The 25739-nt window shown below is 36.8% G+C and overlaps 3 protein-coding genes across 4 annotated transcripts in view; 1 reads left to right on the top strand and 2 right to left on the bottom strand.

The window, feature by feature from the left end:
* The window catches only part of myo5b (myosin VB), a 62842-nt gene extending 53743 nt beyond the window's left edge, over positions 1 to 9099 (bottom strand). The window contains exon 1 of one of the 2 annotated variants that reach the window (XM_083564822.1): positions 8778 to 9099. In XM_083564822.1, coding sequence (XP_083420948.1) covers positions 8778 to 8807 — 30 coding nt within the window. In that variant the 5' untranslated portion in view covers positions 8808 to 9099. Of the gene's footprint in view, positions 1 to 6300; positions 6926 to 8777 lie in introns of those variants that run through there. The other variant, XM_083564823.1, reaches the window with a different exon arrangement.
* Positions 9100 to 9565: 466 nt separating this feature from the next.
* On the bottom strand, positions 9566 to 19107 carry cfap53 (cilia and flagella associated protein 53). The gene is made up of 8 exons (XM_083564892.1): positions 18936 to 19107; positions 16287 to 16516; positions 16025 to 16198; positions 14193 to 14496; positions 13779 to 13997; positions 13378 to 13594; positions 11967 to 12069; positions 9566 to 9981 (listed from the first exon to the last, which is right to left on the bottom strand). Exons 1-8 carry the CDS (start codon positions 19005 to 19007, stop codon positions 9756 to 9758), a joined length of 1545 nt encoding a protein of 514 aa, XP_083421018.1. The 5' UTR covers positions 19008 to 19107; the 3' UTR covers positions 9566 to 9755.
* A 1873-nt stretch (positions 19108 to 20980) lies between these two features.
* chek1 (checkpoint kinase 1) overlaps positions 20981 to 25739 on the top strand; it is a 19706-nt gene continuing 14947 nt past the window's right edge. Inside the window, exons 1-4 of the mRNA XM_083563627.1 lie at positions 20981 to 21148; positions 22422 to 22489; positions 22570 to 22793; positions 22879 to 22943. Of these exons, the coding sequence (XP_083419753.1) occupies positions 22425 to 22489; positions 22570 to 22793; positions 22879 to 22943 (354 nt within the window). The 5' untranslated portion in view covers positions 20981 to 21148; positions 22422 to 22424. The remainder of the gene's footprint in view (positions 21149 to 22421; positions 22490 to 22569; positions 22794 to 22878; positions 22944 to 25739) is intronic.

Below are 25739 nucleotides of genomic sequence, written 5' to 3'. Positions count from 1 at the left end.
TCAGTGGACATCGCATTCGAGAGGAGTTTCTCTCTATTGACGCAAACCGAAACGCACCGTAGCTTTAAATAACTTATTTGCTTTTGTGGAAAAACAAAAAAAAAAACGCTATTGTGAATTCGCAACAAAACATGGTGACTTGTATCATAAATAAAGTAGAAGAAAAGCAGTTGATGGCATGCAAACTTGTTTTACTGGTCTTTTGTGGGGGTTTTATTGTCTGTGAACTGCTGCTGCTGTGTTCGGATACCAGCTGGTAATCTTACTATCAAAATATTTTTGTCATAGTCATGTCCTGGTTTCTAAATAGAGTCTGGAATACTATTAGATGAGGAGAAGGTGGTAGGGGTTGTTTTTTGTGTTTGAAGATCTGTGCTGTCGGTTGGGAATGCGACGGACACTAAATACTCCTCGGGCCCCACCCAGCACAGCGTGAACCACGATAACGTCATGTTGAAAGAGCCAGGGTGTGTCTCTCTACCCAGGAATACCTTGCTGGTGAAACTCGGTATAAGCGCCCTGACACGGAAGTGCTGCTTGTGCACTAATTCCCATCTGTAGCTCCTCGTTGAATGTACTCTGACCTTCACAGGACGTGACCTTTCACCATTTGTAATGGATTCTAGAACGTCTCGGGTCAATGAACGCCGAGGTACACGATTTTCTTAAAGGCATGAGGAGCAATTTATTTACCGGAAAATTATGTCAAATATTTATTTATTCCCCTCACTGCACTACTCATTACCTGAACTGATAGGTAGAGTCAAAATTCCATTTTTTTTATATACATTCTATAGACAAAAGTTTGTGGAAACCTGACCATTTTGTGGTCCACAATTCCCTTTTGCGGGGATCATAACTTCCACTCTTCTGCGAGGGTATTCCATTAGATTTTGGAGTGTGTTTGTGGAGGTTTGTGTTCATTCAGCCACAAAGGTTTTAGTCAAGTCAGGCACTGATCTAGTTTGCAGTCAGCGTTCCAATTCTTCCCAAAGGTGTTTAATAGGGTTAAGGTCAAAGCTCTAGAGCAGGCCAATTAAGATCTTCCACTCCAACCCATTCTATTTTTTTATTTTATTGTAAATTATATTGGAATTTTTATTTTAATACAATTATTTATTATTTATATTTATCATTTATTACATTATAAATTTTTATTTCTATTCTTAAAGTGTTGCCAGTTATATTTTTATTAGTTTTTTTTCTATTTCATGAACATTACACTACATGTCCTATAGTGTACGACTTCGGGTGCTTTCAGGTTTTCCACTTGGTCTTCAGGAGGAATATTTGGAACCGCTTGTGAAATGGTGGGCCACAAAGTGTGATCATTAATTTTTTTCCTCACATCACCCTGTTGTTAATTAGTTTCCTCTCCCAGCATGTCAGAAACAAAAGTGTTATATTCCTGACATACTGCACAGTCTATAAACAATAACTAAGGCATTTTCCTGCAGTTCCTGCACAACAACTCGGCTTCAAGCACCTTAAGCGTATTTCCAGTCCCCGTGGTGCAACGCTGACGCAGGATTTGCTGAAGCATTCATTCAAGGAATTCCCACACCTCCTGTTATTCCCAAAATAACAGATCAATGGAAATATTTCCATGTTCGTGTTTTTGGCTCGTTTTCAGATGAAGAACTTCAGCCTCAGTAAGCGAGGACTTGATCATGCTGGATTTACGTCATGAAAAGACAAAACACTTGTGATTATTAGATCTTCTTGAGTGTGGAAGGATTTAATTCAGTGCTGTTTGAAAGTGCAGCGTTAAATCGAGTGTGGTGTTTTGGGAATAGTGTCTGGGGGCCTGGATGGTGGGGCCTGAGGTGAGTGTGGTAACTGTAGCCGGGGTTGGGGAGGGGAAAAGACACACACACACACACACACACACACACACACACACACACACACACACACACACACACGCCTTCCTCTGATCTCCACTCCCCTCAGACCTATTCGTTTATCTGCCCCAGGCTGTTCATCGGGGGTCGTTTTTTTTCCCGCTCAGGAGGTAGTTTGCTTTTTTTTCTTCCTCTGCCTCCCCCTTTCTCTCTCCCCCCAACAAAGCCGTCTGTTCTGCAGATTCAATGCTTCCACAAAAGGATGAGGTTTTGACTTATCAAAAGGGCCTTTAGTTATAAAAGCGTCTTTAAAGGGTCTATAGTTATATCTCATTAACCTCTGTGGTAAAGAAACAGACTTAAACCACAATAAATGACATTTTCACAAAATCCATGCTGGAACAGGACTGGGTCTTCTAGTACAAGGGAAAAGAAAATGTAATGCAACAGCATCTGTGTGTGTGTGTGTGTGTGTGTGTGTGTGTGTGTGTGTGTGTGTGTGTGTGTGTGTGTGTGTTTACAACAATGAAAAATTCTCTCCGTAAAAATATATTAAGCTCATAAAAATGTAATTCATTATTAAAATATAGCTTTCATAGCATACTCTTACTTTTAACACCCTTTGCTGGAGTTATATATATTTAGAGGATTTGTACTTTGACTTCGGTGTAGGATTGGTGATTGGTGAACTTCACCACCACTGCACCATTATATTCCTATTTCTCTAAACTCTGGTATATAACATGCAATCATGTAGAAAGGCGGTTCAGATCAGGTCACAAAACTGGTTAACTGCTAGCTACAAGCGTTCATTACTTGTTAGCAACAGTAGAATTGTTCCAGCATTACAGGGTCTATCAGCTACATTAATATGGTGAAAAAGAAAATAAAGTCTCCATTTCTGCCCCGACTGTTCCTTTTAGCTTCCACCATAAAGACTAGAAGGTATTAGGTTTAAATCCCATCTATAACCTTCACCTGCTGCTGATAACCAGCTGGTCAGAGGCGAATTTCAGGATCCTGTGGATTAGCGTAGATTATGAGAAAACTAATTAATCAGCAAATAAGAACTGGATCAGCAGACAACGCAGCAGAAATAGAGATTATGAGCTTTTTTTTATTATTTGGCAAAAAAAAAAGAGAGATCATCAAAGAGGCTGGGTTTGTGTGATAAACGCAGGTAGAAATTAATCCAAACTTCTTTATAACCACATCATAAACACAGAGGACATTTTGTCAGGTAGCGAGAGAGAGAGAGAGAGAGAGAGAGAGAGAGAGAGAGAGAGAGAGAGAGAGGAAAAAGAAGGTAATAACCTTTCATGACATTAAACCCTAACTAGCAAGAGTGAGAATGAGACAGAGGGAAAACAACAAAAAAAGAACAGGCTTCTAAGAGATCGCAAGTTCGAAATCTTGATGATTCCGGTTGCATCTGTGGCCGGGAGTCAGAGAAGCTGACGAGACGACAAACATCTCTCTCTCCACTCTCAATCGCAGGAACACTAACGATTCATGGGTGTATGTGAGCTTATTTTATGCGGTAGAGAGCGGATAGAGTTTTCCTCTGACAGTGTGTAGCTGTCATTGCTGTTTAGAAGACAACAAATTGGGTACATTGTGTTTGGAGTTTTATGCCAGAAGACACCAAAACCACGCTGAGGAACACTTGTGTTTAACATTCTCAGTTCTTTCCTTGGTTTAGTAAAAGCTACCTACAAATGACTGTAGTGACATTTAGATACAAACATCCATCGCTGCTGTAATTGCGCAAAGTTTGATCATTTCGATGTTGCTATCGTCACAAGCTGCACTTGTTTATTTCAAGTCAGAAAATAAAAGTCTGTTTGGTGAAAAAACAACCATTTTGAATAAATGTATATATGAATGGAGGAACAAATAGATTAATACATTTTCCGGGTCCTGTCATATGAGCAAAAAGGAGCTGTCGAAATTGATTTTTCTGAATGTTTCATAAGACGTCCGATATGTTAAAGCAACCTGAAATGTACAATATTTTGTATTTGTAATAAGCAGACATGCACTTTTTGGACAAAAATTTTGTAAACACTTTTGTAAAAGATGTCTTTAGATGAACTAACATTAACTTTCCCCTTCACTTGAACTAGGAGACCCAAACTTGGTCCAGCATGGAACAGCTCCAGAAAAATATGGTTTACATGGGCTGAAGTGGAAAAGATCTTGAGTGGCCTGCTAAAGAGCTCTGACCTTTGGGATGAATTGGAAGATTGACTGCACCTCAGGCCTCCTCACCCTACATCAGTGCCTGACTTCATTAACACCCTTGTGGCTGAATAACCGCACAAATCTCCACAATCACACTCGGAAATCTGGTGGAAAGTCATCCTTCGAAGCCGAGGGATATTATAGCAGGAAACAATGTGCGGATAAATGTGGATATTTTAAAAGCACATACAAATCTAATGGTCACGTGTCCACCTGCTGTTGTTCATTACTGGAAAAGGTTTTTTTAACAATTATATTTTAATAATATGAAAATTTGGAGTGACTATTAAACAATAAAAAAAAAGTGTCAATTATTCGGTGCCGTGATTAAGGAAACAGAAGCACAGGAATCAGAAAATGGCATCTTTTACCCAACATCTGGATGTTCACATAATATGCAAGCATTTTACCCACAGCCAGAAATCTAGAACCTTCAACAAAAATGTATCAGATCTGAAAACTCTAAATATAAATTTCATTATGATATTATGGATATTATGATTTAATGGGACACTGTTATCCAGTAGCAGGTCAATGAGACACGATGTAGTCTACACTGAACATGACTTTATATGGGCATCCCAAGCACCTGCACAACACACACCTGTGTTTAGCTCCGCCCCCCTCCTGGGCCTATACCACCTGTTTGCCTGCTCCTCTGTGTCCTGTTTAATTATTTATCGTCATTATTATCTATTTTACAAACTCGGCTGGTCTTCATTTGTGCATCATAAAATACAATTAATTCAAAGGGACTTCCAATTAATTCTAAGGGACTTCCTTTTAGTAAAAACCTTATTACTGAATGAATCTCCACAAATCACAAGCACACTCTCAAATCTAGAACATCTTTCCAGAACACTGGAGGTGATTATAACAGCAAATTGGGACTGAATGTGAAAAGGGATGTTCAAAAAACACATGCCAATCTTATGCTCAGGTGTCCACCAACATTTGTTCATATATTATAAATTAGTGTGGTTCTGCGATCGCTTAAGAACTCAGTGGAGGAAACCATCGGTTTATGAAATACGGTTGTTCGTTCATATTGATTGCACCATGACTCAGGATATGTGAGTGTGCATGTGAATGTGCGTGTACATGTGTATTAGAATGAGCGTGCACATGTATGAGCGTGTGTGTGAGCATGCACGAGCGTGTTTAAGCGTGTACATGTGTGAGTGCATATACATGTGTATGAGCATGTGCATGATCGTGTGTATGTGTATTAGTGCATATACAGGTGTATGAGCATGTGCATGATCGTATGTGTATTAGTGCAAACACGTGTATGAGCATGTGCATGATCGTGTGTATGTGTATAAGTGCGTATACATGTGTAAGAGCATGTGTATGAGTGCATACACGTGTATGAGCATGTGCATGATCCTGTGTATGTGTTTACATGTGTATGAGTGTTTACATGTGTATGAGCATGTGTATGAGTGTTTTCCATGAGTAAGAGCATGTGTATAAGTGTTTACATGTGTATGAGCATGTGTATAAGTGTTTACATTTGTATAAGTGCATATAAATGTGCGTGTGTATGCACGTGTGCATGTGTAAGAGTGCTTACATGTGTATGAGTGCATATAAATGTGTATGAGCGTGTGTATGCGCGTATGCATGTGTATGAATGTTTACATGTGTATAAGCATGTGCATGTGTGAGTGTTTACATGTGTATGAGCAGGTGTATGAGTGTTTACATGTGTGTATAAGTGTTAACATTTGTATAAGTGCATATAAATGTGCGTGTGTATGCGCGTATGCATGTGTATGAGTGTTTACATGTGTATGAGCGTGTGCATGTGTATGTGCAGGCGCGTGCGTGTGCGTGTGCAGGCGACTGCGCGTGCACCACACCGAAACTAGCTCCAGAGTAACATCATCACCTGTGCACCTGTCCACAGCGTCCCTACTGGAATGACTATGATTTTTACGGAAGTGTTTATGGAAAACCTTTTTTATTTATTTATTTTTTTTTAACCGTGTAAAACATGTAACCACACTGCGTCTTACACACCGAATTAATAAACTATTAAAATCTTTTTTCAACACTTTATTATGGATAGTTTGTACTGCTGAAAATAAAAAAGGCAGCTGTAACAAGTGCAGTCGCAATTTCTCTAAGATAGCAATGATAAAGTTTCCAAATGCAGACATTTCTAAAAAGGAAAAGTGAAGAAAGAAAAAGCAGACACGACACTCACCTTGGTGTACAGTTCGTTCACTGACATGTTTTACGGTTCTGTTACAACATGCGCTTGTATTTTATGTATCCTTCCGTGTTGAAAACGTTTCCATTAAAGAGTAGAATCCCTATAAGACATGTCCCGTCACTATTTCTTGTCCCTACGCGCTCCTGGTTGTCCTAAAAAAGTCCCGACGTGGTGATTTTAGATAGAGATCCAGTCAGATCTCGAGGACGGCGCTTGGGTTTAGTGTCTCCCGCTGACACTCGACTCTTCCAAGCAGGTGGCTCTTCCCATTTAGACTTCACAGTGGATAAGTCGGAGTTTTGTCTTTCCTACAGAACTTTTCTATCCACAATGGAACAAACTCAGCAGGTACTATCACCAAACTCCCAGAATTACCAAGAGAAACCGGTTACAATAAAATAAATTGACAAAAACTCTATATAGGTGTGTGTTCCTTTACTGTATCCTTAGACTCCACAAGGCTGAGAGTCTACCTGACCGATTCTATTGCGCCTCCTGCTGACCAATCAGCGCGCAGCAGAGCCCCATTTCCAACCAATCAGTAGAAGCAACATTATGACATCATCAGGTTATGAAATCACACTTCACATGTAAAACTGAAGTTTTACTTAAACTCGTTCAGTGAAAAAAGAAACGTGAATTGTGTTAAACGCACAAATTATAAATATCTCAGTTTTACCATTTGCCATAACTAGCCTAGATACAATTTACGAGTTTTTAACAATTTCATATAATTTATTCACTGAAGAACTCTATGTTTATATATTAATATGTAAATCAGTTCGTTGTAATAGTAATAGTCTCTCTCTCTCTCTCTCTCTCTCTCTCTCTCTCTCTCTCTCTCTCTCTCTCCCAGATATTTATTTATATATATTATTTATATTTATATATACACACAATTTTATATAATTGATTAATTGTAAGAACTTCATACATAAATATATATGTGTGTGTGTGTGTGTGTGCGCGCGTGTGTGTGAGTGTATATATATATATATATGTGTGTGTGTGTGTGTGTGTGTGTGTGTGTGTGTGTGTGTGTGTGTGTGTACGTATGTAAGTTCTTACAATCATTTATATAAAATTGTGAAATGCTAATACATTGTAAAATAAAATAATAAAAAATTAATAAAAAAGGAAATTGTATCTAGGCTAGTTATGATATAATCCAAGAAAGATGTTTATATACACCATACATATATATATATATATATATATATATATATATATATATATATATATATATATATATATATATATATATATATATATATATATAATGGGCACCATAAAACCCCATATATGCGCACTTGTGTTTAGGTTACAATACACTTTAACCTATTTAAAACACAATTACCTGTTTACCATTTGATTCTCTTTCAATACTAAATGGTTTCTGTGTAGTATAATTCTAAGTCATGGCCCCAAATGATTTTTATTAGTATTTTCACCAGCATATGGTATGTATTTTATTATATTATGTAGTAAAGTTTGATTGCATTCAAAACAGAGCTTATAATGGCAGTCAACATTGATTTTAGCAAAATCACCTGCATTATGTGTCAAATTAGTGTTCAATTTCTTTAAATACAATGGTTGTATTGTTTTGTGGGGGTTTTTAGGGCTTGGGGTACAATTTATTTGTATTTTTTTTTGGATGGGATCAAGAAATAATTATGTTTGCTTTGATTCATTGATACCTTTGATTAATGGGGTCACTATTAAGCTATGCAATAACAATTAACAATATGTTTTTTTTTTACTCTGATAGAGAGAAGTATTCATACCAACACCATTGCGGTGTTTGCATGACAAATTCAGCCCAGAAATTCTATTCATAATTCTTTACAATATTCAAACGTACAATTTAAATTGCATATAACAGGATAAAAAAAAAATACAGTATCTATAAATCATTCTTTTACCACGTCATTAAATTGTATGGTACAAAACTTACTTGTCTGAATAAATATGAGAATGAGGAACATTGACACACACCATAATGCATTGACACATAAAATAGATATTAACACTTCATTTGTACGTTTTTTTTTTTAGTTTCCTAAGAACGCTTCTTGTATGTGAGCTGTATATCTCTTTAGCTTTGTAGTTGCTTCTCTAATCACAAACCTACCTTGTCACTGTCTTCAGGGCTGTTGTGCAATACTTGCCATTCGTATAGTGTGTTTTATAATTTTTAAAAGCTTATACGTTTTAAATAATACTAGACCTAATAGTTCTCCAAGGAAGGGATAATATACTGTATGTTTGGATTTGCTTAAAATAATCGAACAAGAACTTTTCTAGAATTTTAGTCTTTAGGATTTGTGCAAAAGAGAAACATAGTTGAAGAAAGCCTAATGTCAAAACGTGAGCATGTGAAGAGTTTTACTACTGTAGTTTGTTAGAAATGATCACACAGCAAATCCAAACCTTTGCAACAGAAAAGAGTTCACATGTAGATTTACCTTGACATAGAGCTCCTGGTCAGTCGTCATCCTGTCTTCGCCTTTTTAAATAAAGATTAGAACGGTATCCACAAAAGTCCTGAAAAGTACTCGAACTGTTTCCTTCATCACATATTTAAAATTCAGAATACAAAATGCAGCCCAGAATGTCACGAACTTCAAGATGGGAGTGAACTGACTATGACAAACAGATACAAGTTAAAGCCTGCACATGCCTGAGTGGCGAAAAGACAGAAGACAGTAATGACATCAGACAAAACCGATCCACTCCCAAACCACTCCTTCATCAGGTATCAGGTGTTGAGGACTTTAGCATGCTTTGTCCAAGAATAGTCTAACCTAACCCAAACATTTAAAAAAAAAAGGTGTTACATGCACAGTAATCATTAGAGCAAGTATGCCATTGGATAAAAGTTTCCTCATCCAGTCATACTGCAATCCTGCATGTTTTTTCTTCAGTGCTTTCATGACTTCCAGCACAGAAGCAAGATCAAATCATAGATATCTCAGCATTTTCTCATTCTTCTTTTAAGAATCTGTGCATTCTGAGGAACCTGACTGTCCCATTGTAGATAATTGCATGCTGCTGTGATTGACATGAGCAAAGACAAAGATTTCTACAGAATACATGACATCATGAGCAGTGGTGCAATAATGCATTTTTGAGAGAAAAAACGATGAACTTGTTTGAATGATAAATCAACATCATCCAAACCCATAACATTAAAATAATTGACTTAATTATAAACTAGTCAGTCAAGTCAGACATGGTACAAGCTATGGGACGATTTAAAACTAAACTTGGTTTAATCAAGATCAAAAATAACACAGCAGAGGAAGATTTTTTGTTTTAATTTTGTGTTGTACATCTTAATCTCAATTCATAGATACTGTTTATTAGCCTATTAACTGTACCATATATTAATGGTGGAGGAGCTCACTGAGAATTCTTATTTCCAATCATTTGAGCAGGTTTAGTTAAAATGTTGATTTAGCCCCTCTTTTTCTAAAAGGGTGAACTGCTGTGGTGTGTGACGTTGGCCTGGACAGGATTTCCTGGACCTTCTGATCATATTTTTCCTGGTTCAGTCGATTCATTTCAGCCTCCCGAGCAATCTCGGCCTGCTCGGCATCACACAGCTGCTGCTTGTGCAAAAGCTGAGCCAACAGATCAGCTTGATATTCATGACATGCCTCTCTAAAACTGTAAAACAAAAAATAGATGCTATTAATAAATACACAATTTTCCACAAAAAGAATTTTATCAGCCATCAACTTTTTGATTTTGCGCTGAAGCAATAATGTAATCAATCGTTTGATCAATCCCAATAATCATTAGACATTGACAGATGCGCTTGATCTCGTGAAGTGCAGGGACTGATGGGTATTGTAGTCCTGACAATTGAAAACATGTCTAGTTCCTTACTGATGAGACAAGTTTGGGACAGAGAGAAGCTGGCGTTCAGAACTTCACTTATGTTAATGTTCTCCAGCTAAAGTCTATTTTTTTCTGCAGAGCAACTCTGTATTACATCTACTGGCTAGAGTAAGTGATGTTTACTGAATAGCTAAAATGAGAACAGTCAAATAATGTAATTTCACTTCAAACTAGATCTTGCCTTGGCCATCAAATTCATATATGGCATTTGAACCTTCCATTCCAGATGAATTTTTCTATGCTGTTATATAATCTTCTACTAGATTTCAGAATATGTGTGAAAATTTGTATTAATTCAGTCACAATAGCATTAGCAGTGTCGCGCCTGGAGGCCTGAAGTGTGCTCCAGTTTATCCCAAAGCTGTTCATTTGGATTGAGGTCAGTTCTCTGTGTACAGGGATCCTACACATTTTTCATTTCAAAGTTCAATACTTTTCCAGACTCAAATATACAGACTTCCCTAAAGATTCTTATGACCAAATTCGAAATCTGAAATATTTATTAACACTATAAACACACTATAAACAAACAAAACACTATAAAATGTGTTATGTTACAATCTCTGATGTATGTCAGGGTCAGAATCTCTAATGTTTTCCATGTGTTTCTGTCATGGCAACTGCTGCCTCACAACGTAACAACTAATCACAGCTGTGCAGATCTAGTTGTGGGATCTCAAAGATAGTAGCGCCGATCTTTCGCCAGCGCTGAGAGTCTGCTCCTAACACCACAAAAAAACCTTTTTGGCCATGTCCATCTTTTTGTTTGAAAACGCATATTTTTCTTTGTTTTGACTGAAACGGCATTTGCATGACCTGTAAATCACTCAAATCAAATTCCATACATTTTAATACTTTTTTCTAAATGCATAGGAACCCTGTGTGTAGGAAACTTGAGTTCTTTGACTACAACGTTGACAGAGCATATAGTCCCAGGCCTCGCTTTGTGTACAGTAGCATTGCTACGTTGGAACACATTTGGGCCTCTTAGTTCCATTGAAAGGGAAATCTTAATGATACAACATACAAAGAAACCCTATACAATTGTATGCTTCCAACAATATGGCAGCACTTAAGGAAAAAGTAAGTGATCGGGTGCCAAATTACTTTAGAGCAGACAGTGTGGCTTAACAATGTTATGTGAAGCAAGTGCATCAACACTTGTACCTGTATTTACATTAAAGATTCTGAGGGAGATCGACTTGTATTACTTGTTAGCTACATTAGCCTCATAGCTCCAGGTGAAACAAACATCAGACACAAAACATGTCCTGGCTGATCAAAGGCATTAGGAGTGAGACGGACACTGGCCCTCATTTATCAACCTGCATACAAACCTTTTTTTTCTACACTAAATTACCTTCTTGTGTAAACCTCGATTAGGCTTTTAATGTCACATTTGATATTATTTATTCATCTTAATTTTACACAAATGACACGACAATATGTAATTTTATGTTAACATTCCAAACAGGTCCAATAAGGGATATTTAAAAGGGGAAATATGACTTTTCGCAATTCAATTAGAGCGAAAGAAAAGGCACCCTATATACGGAGTATGGGTTTTTGTGTGGTAGTTGTTAACCAATAGATGAATATATAGATGTAAAGTCGATTGTAATGCATTATGTCACATTGTGTGCATTTGATTTTTAACTAAAAGTGTCCTGTAATAAGAAGAGCAGAGAAAATCTGTCAGGAAGAAAAAGAGAGAAAAAAAATGAGCAAAAGGTGATCGCTTTAAGCCCTACCGTTTTTTTTCCTGTTCGTCCAGCAGCTTGTTCTCCTGGATGGTTCTACTCAGCTCATCTCTCTCCTGAGCCAGTTCAGCCTGTTTCTGGGCATTCCTCTGTACTGATAGAATAAAAGTAAAAAAAAAATGAAAGTAAAAAACATTATTGTCTTTACATTTTCACATGTACTGAGCACTTGAGAAAACATGGCCCTATTACTACAGATGCAAATTAAACAGTTCTGCATAGACTTACTTAGAAAATACTGTACACTTTTTTTTAATACTATTTAGAAAATAAAAATATTTACTTAGCCCTCTTTGTATTTGGTTTTTCATTAGATTTTTCGATTTTCTTTTCATTTATTTTCTACATTTTCGTGTACAACACCACAATACAAATTATGTTCATTTGCCAATTACATTTTTACAACCCTGTTACTGGTTTAAAAAATATATGCAGGCCAGCCAGTACTGGAGACATAATTATGACAAGCAAACAATTTGATGTGTTTTTTTTTTTTTTTTTTTAACTGTGGGTAACAAAAATTTGTCACTAAAACCTTTTTAAATCATCATGATTTTTTAATCAAGTAAATTTTCTAATAACCAGTTTATTTTGTATATCTGTTACAGTCATGTGTGTGCTTATCAAATTGAATTCATCTTTACGCTTATATTTCATATCTCACAATTTACTGATTATTACACTTTTTTCCCATGAAGAGTTTAAACAGTGTTTAGCCACACCTTTAAAATACTCCAGAGACATACTTTTTTATGCCTTTCAAGAACAATAAAAAGTTATTACAGTGATTTGTAAATGCCAATCACCTGTACAGTCATACACAACATATAGTGTGATTTCTTTTTTTATTAATTTTATTAGACATTTTTTCCTGTCATTTTGTATTTTATTAAATTTGTTTTTTTTTTAGACAATAATTGCCATGTGGCCATAGTATCTAGACCAAAGGTTATTAGACTGGGGGAAAACATTTTTTGTTAATTTGAATATTATTTTTTTAAATCTCTATTTTATTATTATGTAGTATTATTATTTAAGTTTCTTTAATTATTTTATACCACCATTATTAAACTTTAATTAAAATAATGTTAACGTTTGCATAATTCACTGGTTTAACTTGTTCCATGAATTGATTGGGTTTCATCCAAACCTAAAAAAAAAAAAATTATAATAAATCTACAGATCATTTTATCTTTGACATGCAAAAATATAGTACATATTTACGTAAGTACAAAGGTTCCTAGCTGCAATTTATTAACACAGCTAGGAAATAGGTACTAGGATATTGGTACTAGGATATAAGTACATGTATCCTGTACCTCTTGTGGTGCTAATCCTTGTTATTGTGGTTACCAATTGGACTGTTACAAGTCAAAAGTCAAGCATATAGTATGTTCCTTACACTTTTCCTGAATTTGTAAATGCCGTGTATCCAGGACGTCTTTCATAAGCCGGTCTCTGGCTTCCTTCACCAGACGGTTTTGCTCTGCTCGGTGGTTGCATGTCTGCTGCAGATCAGCCTCGATCATCTGCTCCATCTCTGCTTCTTGCTGTTTTTGCTCCTTCAGCTGTTGGGCCAGGTATTGCCGATACCTTAACTGTTCCTCACGCAACTCCAACTGTTCAACACAAAACAATTTAGTTCAATAGTCTGCAATGCTCTATATCTCTCCTAGCTGCAGCTCAACTGAAATGAGCTGATACTTTGACACCATTCAGCTGCTTGTGTTTCTGTCTTTACCCTAAAGCTACAGTCTGGGTTTCTGTATGGTTTTAGAAAGTTTTGACTTCTTTGCGTCTAACCTTTCTCAGAGCCTCTTCTTTTTTCTCGTTATCAGTCTGTGCAAGCAGTTGCTCCAGAATGCTCATGTCCAGCTCCAGATCCTCCTGCTGTTCCCGTGCCAGACGCTTCATTTTCAGACGCAGCGAGGTGTCTAGCTGCCTGCGCCGTTTCTTCTGATTCTGGAGCTTTAGTCTGTTCTCCCGCTGCTCTTCCAGATGCATTAACTCCCGCTGATCTCGCTGAAGAAAACATGCATTATAAGCAAAGAATCAACAAGACACAGATGACTTCAATGATAGACATTATTTCCCCTTACTTCATATGTAACATTTAAGAAATAAAACAATTTTGCTGTTATAGGAAAATAATCAATGATAGGTTGGTGTCATGGAGTTCAACATGTGACTGAGTCCCCCCTACTTAACGCAGCCTACCAGTAACTGAGCCTCTTCATTTTTGAGTTGTTTTTCCTGCAACCTATGTTGCTCTGCAGCCTCCATCTGACTGTGCAGGAAAGCAAGCTGCTCTAAGTTTTTCTCTCTCTGACTCTGAGCATGCAGGTCCTCATATCGCTCTTTGGCCAGACGATCTTCTTCCCAAAGTTGTGCATACTTCATTTCTTCCTCCAGCTGCATTTGACGCTCCTCTTGACGCGTTTGGATCTGTGCTGCACGCTCTGTGTAGACCTCTTCCAGTTGCCGGCGCGTGTTAAAAGCTCGCACCTCCTGACTCTGCTCTCTATTACCCATAACACAAATAAAAACAGTATGGAAATCACAGCAAAAGTAAAAGTACCAGCAGCCCAGATTTTCACACAAACTTTGAACTTTGTACTATTTAAACTTTTAAAAACTGGCAGTCATACTGGATATTCACCATTATCCAAAAAATATTCATTCTGAAGGGCCTATTATTATTATTATTATTATTATTATTATTATTATTATTATTATTATTATAAATTTTTTTTTTTTTTATTATTTTTATTTTTTTTAGTCTAAACTGCTTATTGAAAGATTAACTCTTAAAGGCACCCATTCACAAGATCAGATTTTTTTAATTGGTCATAATTTCACCATCTTTCTAGATCGTTTCCAAGGATTCATTTGTGCAGTAGTATCTTTCAAGAACGTTCTGTCTTCTGTTTTCAGAAGATTCCTACTGGAAAGCGCATTCTAATATTTACAACATCAGAAGCATAAAAGGTGATAGACATATTTACACCCTATTTACAGAAGATTCCATCTGAAAGGCATCTTCTTGTAGTATTACCAATATTAGAGTTCTCAATGGGTAATTATGTTGATCATATATTGACTATTTTTCTAGAAAATTCCATTTGAAGGACCCATTTTGTAGAATTTCAAAAGTCACATGTCTAAACTGGTAGCTTTCAGTATCTTTTTTTAGAACATTCCATCTGGAAAGTCCAGTCTTGTCTTAACTGGTAGTCCCATTTGTGTAATATTTCCAGTTTCAGATGTCTAAAATGGTAAGTATATGTTCATTTTCTTTCTTAGCTAACACTTGCACTATTTACATCAAACGTTTAGATTGGTAGTCATACGTTTTTACAATTTTTCTAAAAGATTTAATCTAGAAAGCTAGTCATATGGTCATATGGTAGTCCTATGGTCACTGTGTTTCTTAAATATATTGCATCTAAAGGACCACCTTTTGTAATATTTCCAGCATTCTTGAGTTACACAATGATTTGCAGTATGGCTCAACATATAGCAATTTGTTTAGTGGGGGATGCAAAAATAATATGAGAGTATCGTGATACTATGAGGGATAATATGAAAGTTTTAATTGTAAACCTAAACCTACTATTATAAACCTAACAGTTGTCAAAGTCTGTTGACACTAATGCCGCATTCACAGTGCCTTAACATTGTCTGTATCATGACTTAACAAGTAAGTGCTAGATTTTAAATCATTAGCCCCAGTTATTATATAGCTTATGCTAGTTGTCAATGTTTCCCAGTTGCCTAGCTACTGTCCTCGTGACTGTAACTACAACCACAGGTTCCAATTACTGTGAGGAACAAAGTCATTCATTTCAGGATGTAGTTATGACTGTTTTTAGCCCTGTTATTTCTTATATAATCTAATGCTACTAATAATGAATGTGGTCTTTGTTCTAACAAGTGTCATATTCTTGCTAGCACTTAAATTAAGGTAAAAAAAAACTTCCAACTTTTTTGTTCTCTCAGTACTGATGCACAACTGTATTCTCAACCAGATACCTGGTTGCTGTTATTACCTGACGAGTTGATCGAATTTCTCAGCAACCACCTTCTGCCTCTCACTCTCTCTTTTCTCCTGCAGAAACTTTGCTCTCTCACGCATCCTTGCTTGGTTTTCAAGTATGGTGTTTTTCTTTGTCTGCATCTCTCGCAACAGTTCTCTCTCCTCAGATTCAAGTAGGTTATGCAGCCTGTCAAAGAATCATAGAAAGAGATCGATGGACCAAACCAATAATACACATTCTATCACAAAATGTGTAAAAGAAACAGGGTGGGTACCTTTCCCTCCTCTCATCGATGCTCATCTCATACTGTTCCATTGCCTTGTGGACACGCTGGTTAATAGTGGCTGACACCATCTTCTGCTCTGTGTTTTTTTCCCAGCGCATTCTAATATTGCAGGCACTTTGGTCCTTGGTAAAGTCCAGCAAAGTGTTTAGAGCAGTATCTTGTTTCCTTCGTTCCATGTTGAAGTAATCCATGGTTCTGGATAATGGCTTTCTGGCTTGCTAAGTATATGAACGATAAACGAAAATGTCAGTGAAAGACCTTGTGTCGCAAAAAAAGCCAAACATATTTCTAACATTCACTTTTTAATAACACGACTAAGAGGATGCAGTGTAGTGGCTTTTGAACCTATATTTCCATTTACTAATTCAGTTGTTCCTCTTTAGTTATACCCACTTGATTGTTAACTAGAGAACTGTAAACTACATTAAATCATTTAAATATCATTAATTTATAGATAAATGTTCAGATGGACATTAGACCATATATACATATGGACCATCTGACCATCTGACCCATATGTGTTTTTTCCCCAATCTATTGCCACAAAATTAATATAAGATGTGTGTAGTCTTTAAATACTGTATACCCTTCACTAAAACTAAGAGGCCCAAACATCTAAAAACATGGATCCCAATGAAGACATGGTTCACCAAGGTAGATGTAGAATAACTTATGTCCTATACATCTATAGCCCTGACCCCAACCAAAATCTTTGAGATGACCTGAAATACCAACAACATGTCAAGCTTCAGTGCCCGACTGCAGTAAAGCACTAAAGATGGATGAATGATTAAATCCCCACAGCCACTACAAAATCTAGTGGAAAGTTTACCCAGAAGAATGGAGACTATCGTGCAGAGTTTCCGAGGGGTCTTAAAAAGTCTTAAATTTGCTGTTCCGGGTCTTAATTTAATCATTTAAAACAGGTCTTAATTTTCCGATGTCTATGTAACGCTCGCTCTAATGCTCCTCGAAATGCTCCAGCGGCATTTTGGAAATGTTTTGTTTGTTTGTCTCTGTGGTGTCGTAGTTCTATCTTTCGCTAGTCCAAATATAATTTGCTGTATAATGACCACAAATGTTTTTTGTTATTGGTGCGAATCTCTCTTGGATTGTACCACCGACATCCACAGATTTTGTTATTCAGCTGTGGGAAAGTGCAAGTTTAGCGATGAATTTAGGGCTTGATTGAGGCCAGTTGTTAACAATGTATATGTTTAGGTCATTTTAATGCACTTAAAATTGTGTTAAAAAGTCTTAAATGTGACTTTTTTTGTGTGAAACCTGTAGAAACCCTGCATAACTGCAAAAGGAAAATACTTTATACTCTAAAATGGTACTGCGTGTTTAAAAAGCTCATATCAAATCTGTTTGGGATTAGATGAAGAGATTTGAAGCAGCCTGCATCTACAGAAGATCTGTGGTTAGTTCTCCAAGACGTTTGGAACGACCGAGCTGCGAAGTTCCTTTGAAACACTGTGTGCAAATGTACCGAGAAGAATTTATACTGTTTTGCATGTTTTGTATAGAAAATATAGATTTGATTTCGATTTCTCTTTTGTTCATTTATTTTCGTTTCTGTTCAGTGATAAAAAGAAACTTCTAAGAACTTCTTACTTATTAAGCATTTTTTCAATCCTGCCTGAAACTTTTGCACAGTTCTCTCTCTCTCTCTCTCTCTCTCTCTCTCTCTCTCTCTCTCTCTCTCTCTCTCTCTCTCTCTCTTTATATTTATATACAGTGGTGTGAAAAAGTGTTTGCCCCTTTCTGATTTCTTTTTTTTTTTTTTTTTTTTTTGCATGTTTGTCACACTTTAATGTTTCAGATCATCAAACGAATTAAAATATTAGTAAAAGATAACACAAGTGGACACAACATGCAGTTTTTGACTGAAGATTACTGAAGGTTTATTATTAAGGAAAAACTAAATCCAAAACTTCATGGCCCTGTGTGAAAAAGTGTTTGTTAAAACTTATCACATCAGAGTTTAATTTCTCCAGCCACACCCAGGCCTGATTACTGCCAAACCTGTTCACAATCAAAAAATTCTCTTAAATAGGACCTGCCTGATAAAGTGAAGTAGACCAAAAGATCCTAAAAAGCTAGACGTCATGCCGAGATCCACAGAAATTCAGAAACAAACAAATTAGATCCACACTTTCACATCCACACTTTTTCACATCAGTGTATACAAAACTGCATTTTGTTGCTGTGTACTATGAAATGACAATAAAGTTGTATCTCTGAGCAAATTGTGGTTTGATCTGTATATAGTGAAACCATTTCTCTTATAAATATGTAATTTTTAAATTCAGCTGACGAATTATATTCCTTTACAGTTATGTCCCAAAAAAAGACTTGCATGTCACGAAGATCAAGTTTATTCCTTTATAATGTAAAATCACGGTTTAGTTTTTTTTTTCTTTTCAGGCAAATGGAACATTCTCCCAAACTATCTAACAATTTCTTATTTATGTGTGTGTGTGTGTGTGTGTGTGTGTGTGTGTGTGTGTGTGTGTGTGTGTGTGTGTGTGTTATATATATATATTATATATAAAAAAATAAAATAAAATATATATTTTTTTTTTCTTTTTTTTTTTTGTTGTTTTTTTTTGTGCAATTTGTATTTTGTCCTACCACTGCCAATGAGTGAGGTGTATTTCCATTCACTTCCCGACACTGAGCTTTGCTTCTTCCTCCAACCAGCATGTCTGCGTCAAGACTTCGTTCCTTAGTTTAGAAGAACCTGAAATGACAAACAAACAAACAAACAAAAAAAACCATTACATATTGATTAGCTCTTGTGTACGAAAATGTTGCCACAGTAACCAATTGTGACGTCATACACCAGCCCGCTATCTGTAATCATACTTTGAGCACTACATATTTTTTAGTCTAAATAGAAAAAAGCTTAATTTAATATATAATATGAAAACACATTGAAAATAAAAATGTAAAATAAAACGTTCAAATATTCTTTACATTTACTTTACTCAAATCTGCAGCTGCGCTTTCACGCGCTTTGTTTTCTTTATTTCTTTGTGTCAAAATAAGAGTCAATATACGAAGACGAATAATGGTTGATTTGGGGTTTAGTTTTTATTTATTTGTTATCGGAATAGTACTCTGGATTACAATTATAGTAATAGAATTATATAATTAGAAATGTTATACTTATTAGTTGCGACAGCTTTAACCCTTCATATGTTCATGGCGGATGCAGAGCTCAGTTTGAGAAAACACTGGATAGGATTAATGCACTTTTTTTCTAAAAGGTTATCTTTTTTTTTTATAGCAATAACAAATACATAAAAACACGATCTCCAACAAACAACAAACTTATTTTTAAAAGTGCAATTGTTAATTTAATAAAGCTTTATAAAGATTTTAGTGCACTCGTCACTCGACTGCATAAATAATCTCTTTATTAAGTAAAGCTCTTCACAGGGAGACAAAAACAACAACAACAACATTTGAAAGCAACAATTTGACTCAGGACTTTACAAGCCACAAAGCCAGCTATTCACTGTAAACCGAATTTTAGATTATTCTCCTCTAATATTACGTCTCTCTGTACTTTCTTTAAGAACATGTCAAAAACTTTAACCGCAAAGGCCTCAAAAACGTATATCATTCTTGAATCCGTAGCAGTGGTGAACAGTGATGATAATGTAATTAAATGAAAATTTAATATAAAATTTTTATTTTTTTTGCATAACCGAATTTTACTGAAGTATTTCCATTTGGGAAAACTTTAACTTTACTCCATTTCAAAGTCAGATATCGTACTTTTTCCTCAATTACATTTTGTGAAATCAGTCGTTCCATTTTATTTATGAGGATAAAACGTATATGACCAAGCACGCACCGATCAGTGTCGAGCGCTCGCTCTGTTTGAACTTGTTTTGATGGGCGCTTGGTGTATCTACTCATCACCAACATACAGTTCAGCATCAGTTCAACAGCAAGCAGAACATTTAGAGAGAAATAAATGAATGAACTCCTGACTCAAACTCGACATGACACCTGTGGCCTTCATTGTTTTGAAGTAGTTAAAAAGAAGGTTTTGGGCTCAATCATTTATTAGATATCAATCAGTGTTTAACTAATTAATATCATTTTATTAATAGATAGTTGTGCTTAGCGTAACATTAGAGACTTCTCACATCAACTGAGCTGAATAAGAGTCTTGTGATAAAAAATGGTAAAAGGAACATTATAGCCATAATAAATCCTAATACTTTGGAGTCTTCAGTACATTTGAAGGCAAATACTTTTGTACTTTTGCTCAAGTGAAAGTTTAAGGGGAGCACACTTATTTTTTACTGAAGTAAAAACCTACTGTATCTCTACTTTTACTTAACTACATGCTTTGTGTACTTCGTCCACTACTGGTTGTTAGGAAGCTTCATTATTAACTGTATGGGAATACAGTTAATAATGAAGCTTCCTAACAACCAGTAGCTTACTTCTTTTCTTTACATCTGTTTTGTGATTTAAAATAATAATAACAATAATAATAATAATAATAATAATAATAATAATAATAATAATAATAATAATAATAATAATAATAATAATATTAATATTAATAATCCCAGACTTTTTTCCACTTTTATTTTGGAAATACAACTTCCGTGTTGTAACGTCCGGCATTACAAGTCATTTGGAAGAAACGCGCCAAATCAGTAAACGCAGGCAGTGACGGGGGACGCGGTATTACACAATACTCCTGTACTTTTCTCTTGGTGTGTCATTTGTCAGAGTTTCAGCGTGTGTGTGTGGGAGATCATATGGAAGAATCGCCTGGTTTCCGAAACTGGATCTTTACTGAGCTGTGAAAACTGAAGGTAATTCAGTGTGCAGTAACCAGAACATGTGTCCTGCTGCACTGATGCTCTTCTACTCTCGACTGTAGTTTGGGGGTTTATATAAAATCAGTAGGTTTGCAATGATCAGAAATATTTTATGATGTTTTTTAATTATTTGTTTTTAAAGATCTGCGTGATGCGATGTTTATTTTGAAGACCTGCTTAGTCCAGAGATCAGTTCCACAGCACTGTGCAGAAGTTTAAGGCATGTAAGAATGCTTTCAGAAAGAGAAGCAGTGTTCATATTTTTGTCATTTGACAAAAACGAGAGTAAATGAACAAAAGAGAAATACAGCATCAATTTCTAAGTACAGTCTTTTAACGATCTTGTCAGGTGAGTTGTTCTGAACATCCTGGAGAACTAACCACAGGTCTTCTGTAGCTGTAGGCTGAATATAATCTCTTTATGTAATTGAGGGCTTTGTGGAGGCCAAAACAAGGTTCTCTTTGCAGAAGGTAACTACTACTACTGGCCAAAAAGCATATATATATATATATATATATATTGGCCATCACAGTTACCTTCTAACTCCAAGGAGTCCTGGAAGTAATAGTTTGGCCTCCACAAAGCCCTGATCTCAAGTACATGAAGAGATTATAGGCAGCCTACATCTACAGAAGACCTGTGGTTAGTTCTCCAGGATGTTCAGAACAACCCACCTATATAATATAATATAATATAATATAATATAATATAATATAATATAATGTGTATATATGTGTGTGTGTATATGTATATGTGTGTGTATATGTATATATATATATATATAGTGTGTGTGTGTGTATATGTATATATATATATATATATATATATATATATATATATATATAATAGGGTGTGTGTGTGTATATATATATATATATATATATATATATATATATATATATATATATATATATATATATATGTGTGTGTGTGTGTGCTTATATGCTTTTCGGGGTCTTAAGGGGAGTCTTAAGGGGTTTATGTTTTCTCAGTCACATGACAAGCTGCATTTGCTTGTCATAGCTTCGAGAAAGTTTCTGGTGAAAAAAATTAACTCGAGATTATTCATAGGTGGCAAGTAGTAAATGGATTTTGCTGACATTTGTTAAATGTAACTGTAAATGGATTGTGCTGTAACAGGAGTATGTAAATACATGTTGTTCCCTCTGATCGTTGTATGAGAATGATGATATAACTAAGCGTATGATCGTGAACTGATTGGCTGTCTCACTTACCCTATGCTCCAGATTTTTTTTGTTTTTATAGGTCATGGCCGTGCCTTTTGTTCAAGACTGGGACCTTGTGCAGACTCTCGGAGAGGGCGCATATGGAGAGTGGGTATTAAATACAGCATTCAGCTTTTTAACCTACACGATGACTGTCCTGATTTTGCCCTTTGTCTTTTGTCTTACAGGGTACGCCTGCTGGTCAACAGGAAGACGGAGGAGGCGGTGGCAGTGAAAGTTGTGGACATGACCACCGCTAAGGACTGCATGGACAACGTGAAGAAAGAGGTGTGCGTGCACAAGATGCTGTCTCACCCCAACATCGTGCGCTTCTATGGGCACAGGAGTGAGGGGTCGATCCATTACATCTTCCTGGAGTACTGCAGTGGCGGCGAACTGTTCGATCGAATAGGTGAGAGGAGAGTGAGCCGTGTCTGAGGTGGTGTTACTCACACTACAAACAAACGACTCAAGAATTTTGTGGAATTTTATCACAGAGCCAGATGTGGGAATGCCGGAAAAGGACGCGCACAGGTTTTTTCAACAGTTAATAGCTGGAGTGGTGAGTTTAACATTTATGTATATATATATTTAATTGAAAAAAATTTTGTGAATAAAAGAGCTATTATATCTGGGGCTTCAGTTATCGATTATTTTAGTAATCATTAGTCTCCATACTACTGTCCTCTACATCTGCCTCTTTCAAAACAACTACCTGCATGTCTTCCCTCACCACAACCATTAACCTTCTCTTTGGTCTTCCTCTTTTCCTCCTTCCTGGTGGTTTCATCCTCAGCATTCTCCTACCGATATACCCCATGTCCCTCCTCTGCACATGTCCAAACCATCTCAATCTCGCCTCCCTCACCTTGTCTCCAAAACGTCCTACATGCGCTGTCCCTCTAATAAACTAATTTCTAATCCTGTCCATCGTCGTCACTCCCAATGAAAACCTCAACATCTTCAGCTCTACTACCTCCAGCTCCACCTCCTGTCTTTTACTCTATACCACTCTCTCTAAACCATACAACATCGCAGGTCTTACCACAGTCCTATAAACTTTCTGCTCGTAGATTCTCTTCTATCTCAAATCACTCCTGCTATCACTCTTCTCCACCCCGCCTGCACTGTTTTCTTCACTTCTCCAACACATTGTTGATCTCAGGTACCTGCACTTCTCCACCTTTACCGCCTTTTCTGCCTGCAACCGCACCACTCCACTGCCCTCCCTCTTGTTCACCTTATCTCCAGCATGTTTCTCCACTTCCCCAGGCTCTTTCAACTTGCTCCCTACTCTCAACACAAATCACAATATCATCCGCAAACATCATAGTCCACGAAGACTCCTGTCTGACCTTGTCCGTCAACCTGTCCATCACCCCTGCAAACAGGAAATGGCTCAGAGCCGATCCTTGATGCAGTCCAAAATCCACATTGAACCAGTTTGTCGTTCCTACTGCACATTTCACTGCTGTCACACTGTCTTCATACATGTCCTGCACCACCCTCACATACTTCTCTGACACACCAGACTTCCTCATACAGTACCACAACACATCTCTCGGTACGACAAACACACAATGCAACTACTTCTGTCCTTCTCTATACTTCATCATCAACATTCTCAAAGCAAATAATGCATCTGTGGTGCTCTTCCTCAGCATGAAACCATACTGTTGCTTACAGATGGTCACCTCTTCTCTCAGCTTGGCTTCCACTACTCTTTCCCATAACTTCATGGTGTAACTGATCAACTTTATTCCCCTGTAGTTACTGCAGGCCTGCACTTTTCCCTTATTCTTAAAAAACGGTACCAGCACACTCCTTCTCCATTCCTCAGGCATCCTCTCACCTTTCAAAATTTTCTTAAACATCTCCATGCTTCTACTGGTATGTCATCTGGTTCAACCGGTTCATCCCTCTTCACCTGCTGTCGTATCTCCCTGTACTCCTGCCTACTTTTTGTTCCCAATTTTGTTTTGCCAACCTCTTTTTTTCTTATGCTGTCCTGCACTTCCTCATTCCACCACCACGTCTCTTTGTCTTCCTTTCTATTTCCAGATGTCACGCCAAGTACCTTTCTAGCTGCCTCCCTCATCACTTCTGCAGTAGTTATCCAATCAATCAGCACCTCTTCACCACCACCGAGCCCCTGTCTGACCTCTTCCCTGAACCTCACGCTACAGTCTTCCTCCTTCATTTTCCACCATCTTATTCTTCTTTCAGTCCTCCTCCTCTTTTTCTTCACCTCCAAAACCATCCTACAGACCACTATCTGATTCTGTCTATCTACACTGTCCCCTGCCAACACAACACAAACTCTCTTCACCTCCACTACTCTCTTACTGTACTCTTCCTTCAGAATCACCCTACACCTTTTCTCTTTCCATCCACATCCTGATAGAACAGTTTAAACCCACCTCCAATGTTCCTGGCCTTACTCCCTTTCCACTCGGTCTCCTGAACACACAACATATCCTCTCCTCTCCATCATATCAGCTCCCTCTCTCCCTTTAAAAAGTCATAATCAATTCGCATCACTTTTTTTCCCCTGATGTCTCTCTAGATGTCTTTCTCCTCTCCTTCACCTCCTTCATCCAACAGTAGCTCAATTTTCACCGGTACCCTGTTGGCTAACAATACCTGTGGTGGTTGTTGGTAACCTGAACCTCGACCGATCCTCTATGAATTCCTAATTCATGATCCATGTATTTGTTTTGGCACGTTTTATGCTGGATGCCCTTCCACACGCAACCCTCCCCATTTATCCGGGATTGAGACCTGCGTTAAATAGCAATTGTGTGTGTGTGTGTGTGTGTGTGTGTGTGTGTGTGTATATATATATAATCTCTGAATATTAGGGAAAATAAGAAGGGTCTCTTAAAATGAACAAGTGAATAGTTTCCTTTTTTAGAAAAATTTACATTTTCTCTTGCATACAACATTATCTGTGAAAACTAAACCCATTTTGTGTTTTTAATTTCCATATTACATCAAAATGCAAATATATAAATAATTTCTAATTACTTTAAATAAGGGCAAACGCACTGTACTGTGCTTTCTTCCATTTAGTTCAAAATGATCACAAACTTTGGAAACGTTCTGTTGTATTCTTTGGCCTGAATCTTCTCCATGCCCCCTGCTGTTTTCTCTCTATTTTTCATTCTGCAGCATCTTCTGTGTTTACCCGTCCAGGCGTCTCATTTCGAAAACGTGGTGTAAACACAAAATGAGGCTGGAAACGTGACTTCGCCACTTTCCACACAAAGTTTGTGATTTATAAAAAAAAAAAAAAAAAAGATTTGACAGAATAAAGTGCGACCTGTATGTAAACACTGAGCAGAAGGCGAGAAGGGAA

This window comes from Silurus aristotelis, assembly GCF_946808225.1.
Source record: "Silurus aristotelis genome assembly, chromosome: 16".
Taxonomy (NCBI): Eukaryota; Metazoa; Chordata; class Actinopteri; order Siluriformes; family Siluridae; genus Silurus; species Silurus aristotelis.
Note: the sequence above shows the minus strand (reverse complement) of the source record. Positions and strands in the feature narration are given on the sequence as shown.

What these genes read in the sequence shown, in the direction of transcription:
- cfap53 (XM_083564892.1), bottom strand. Translation starts at nt 19,007, where the DNA reads ATGCTGGTTGGAGGAAGAAGCAAAGCTCAGTGTCGGGAAGTGAATGGA. An exon ending in ATCGATGAGAGGAGGGAAAG is followed by an intron (nt 16,199 to 16,286) that starts GTACCCACCCTG and finishes ATTCTTTGACAG; the next exon opens with GCTGCATAACCTACTTGAAT. An exon ending in ATGAAGAGGCTCAGTTACTG is followed by an intron (nt 13,998 to 14,192) that starts GTAGGCTGCGTT and finishes TGTTTTCTTCAG; the next exon opens with CGAGATCAGCGGGAGTTAAT.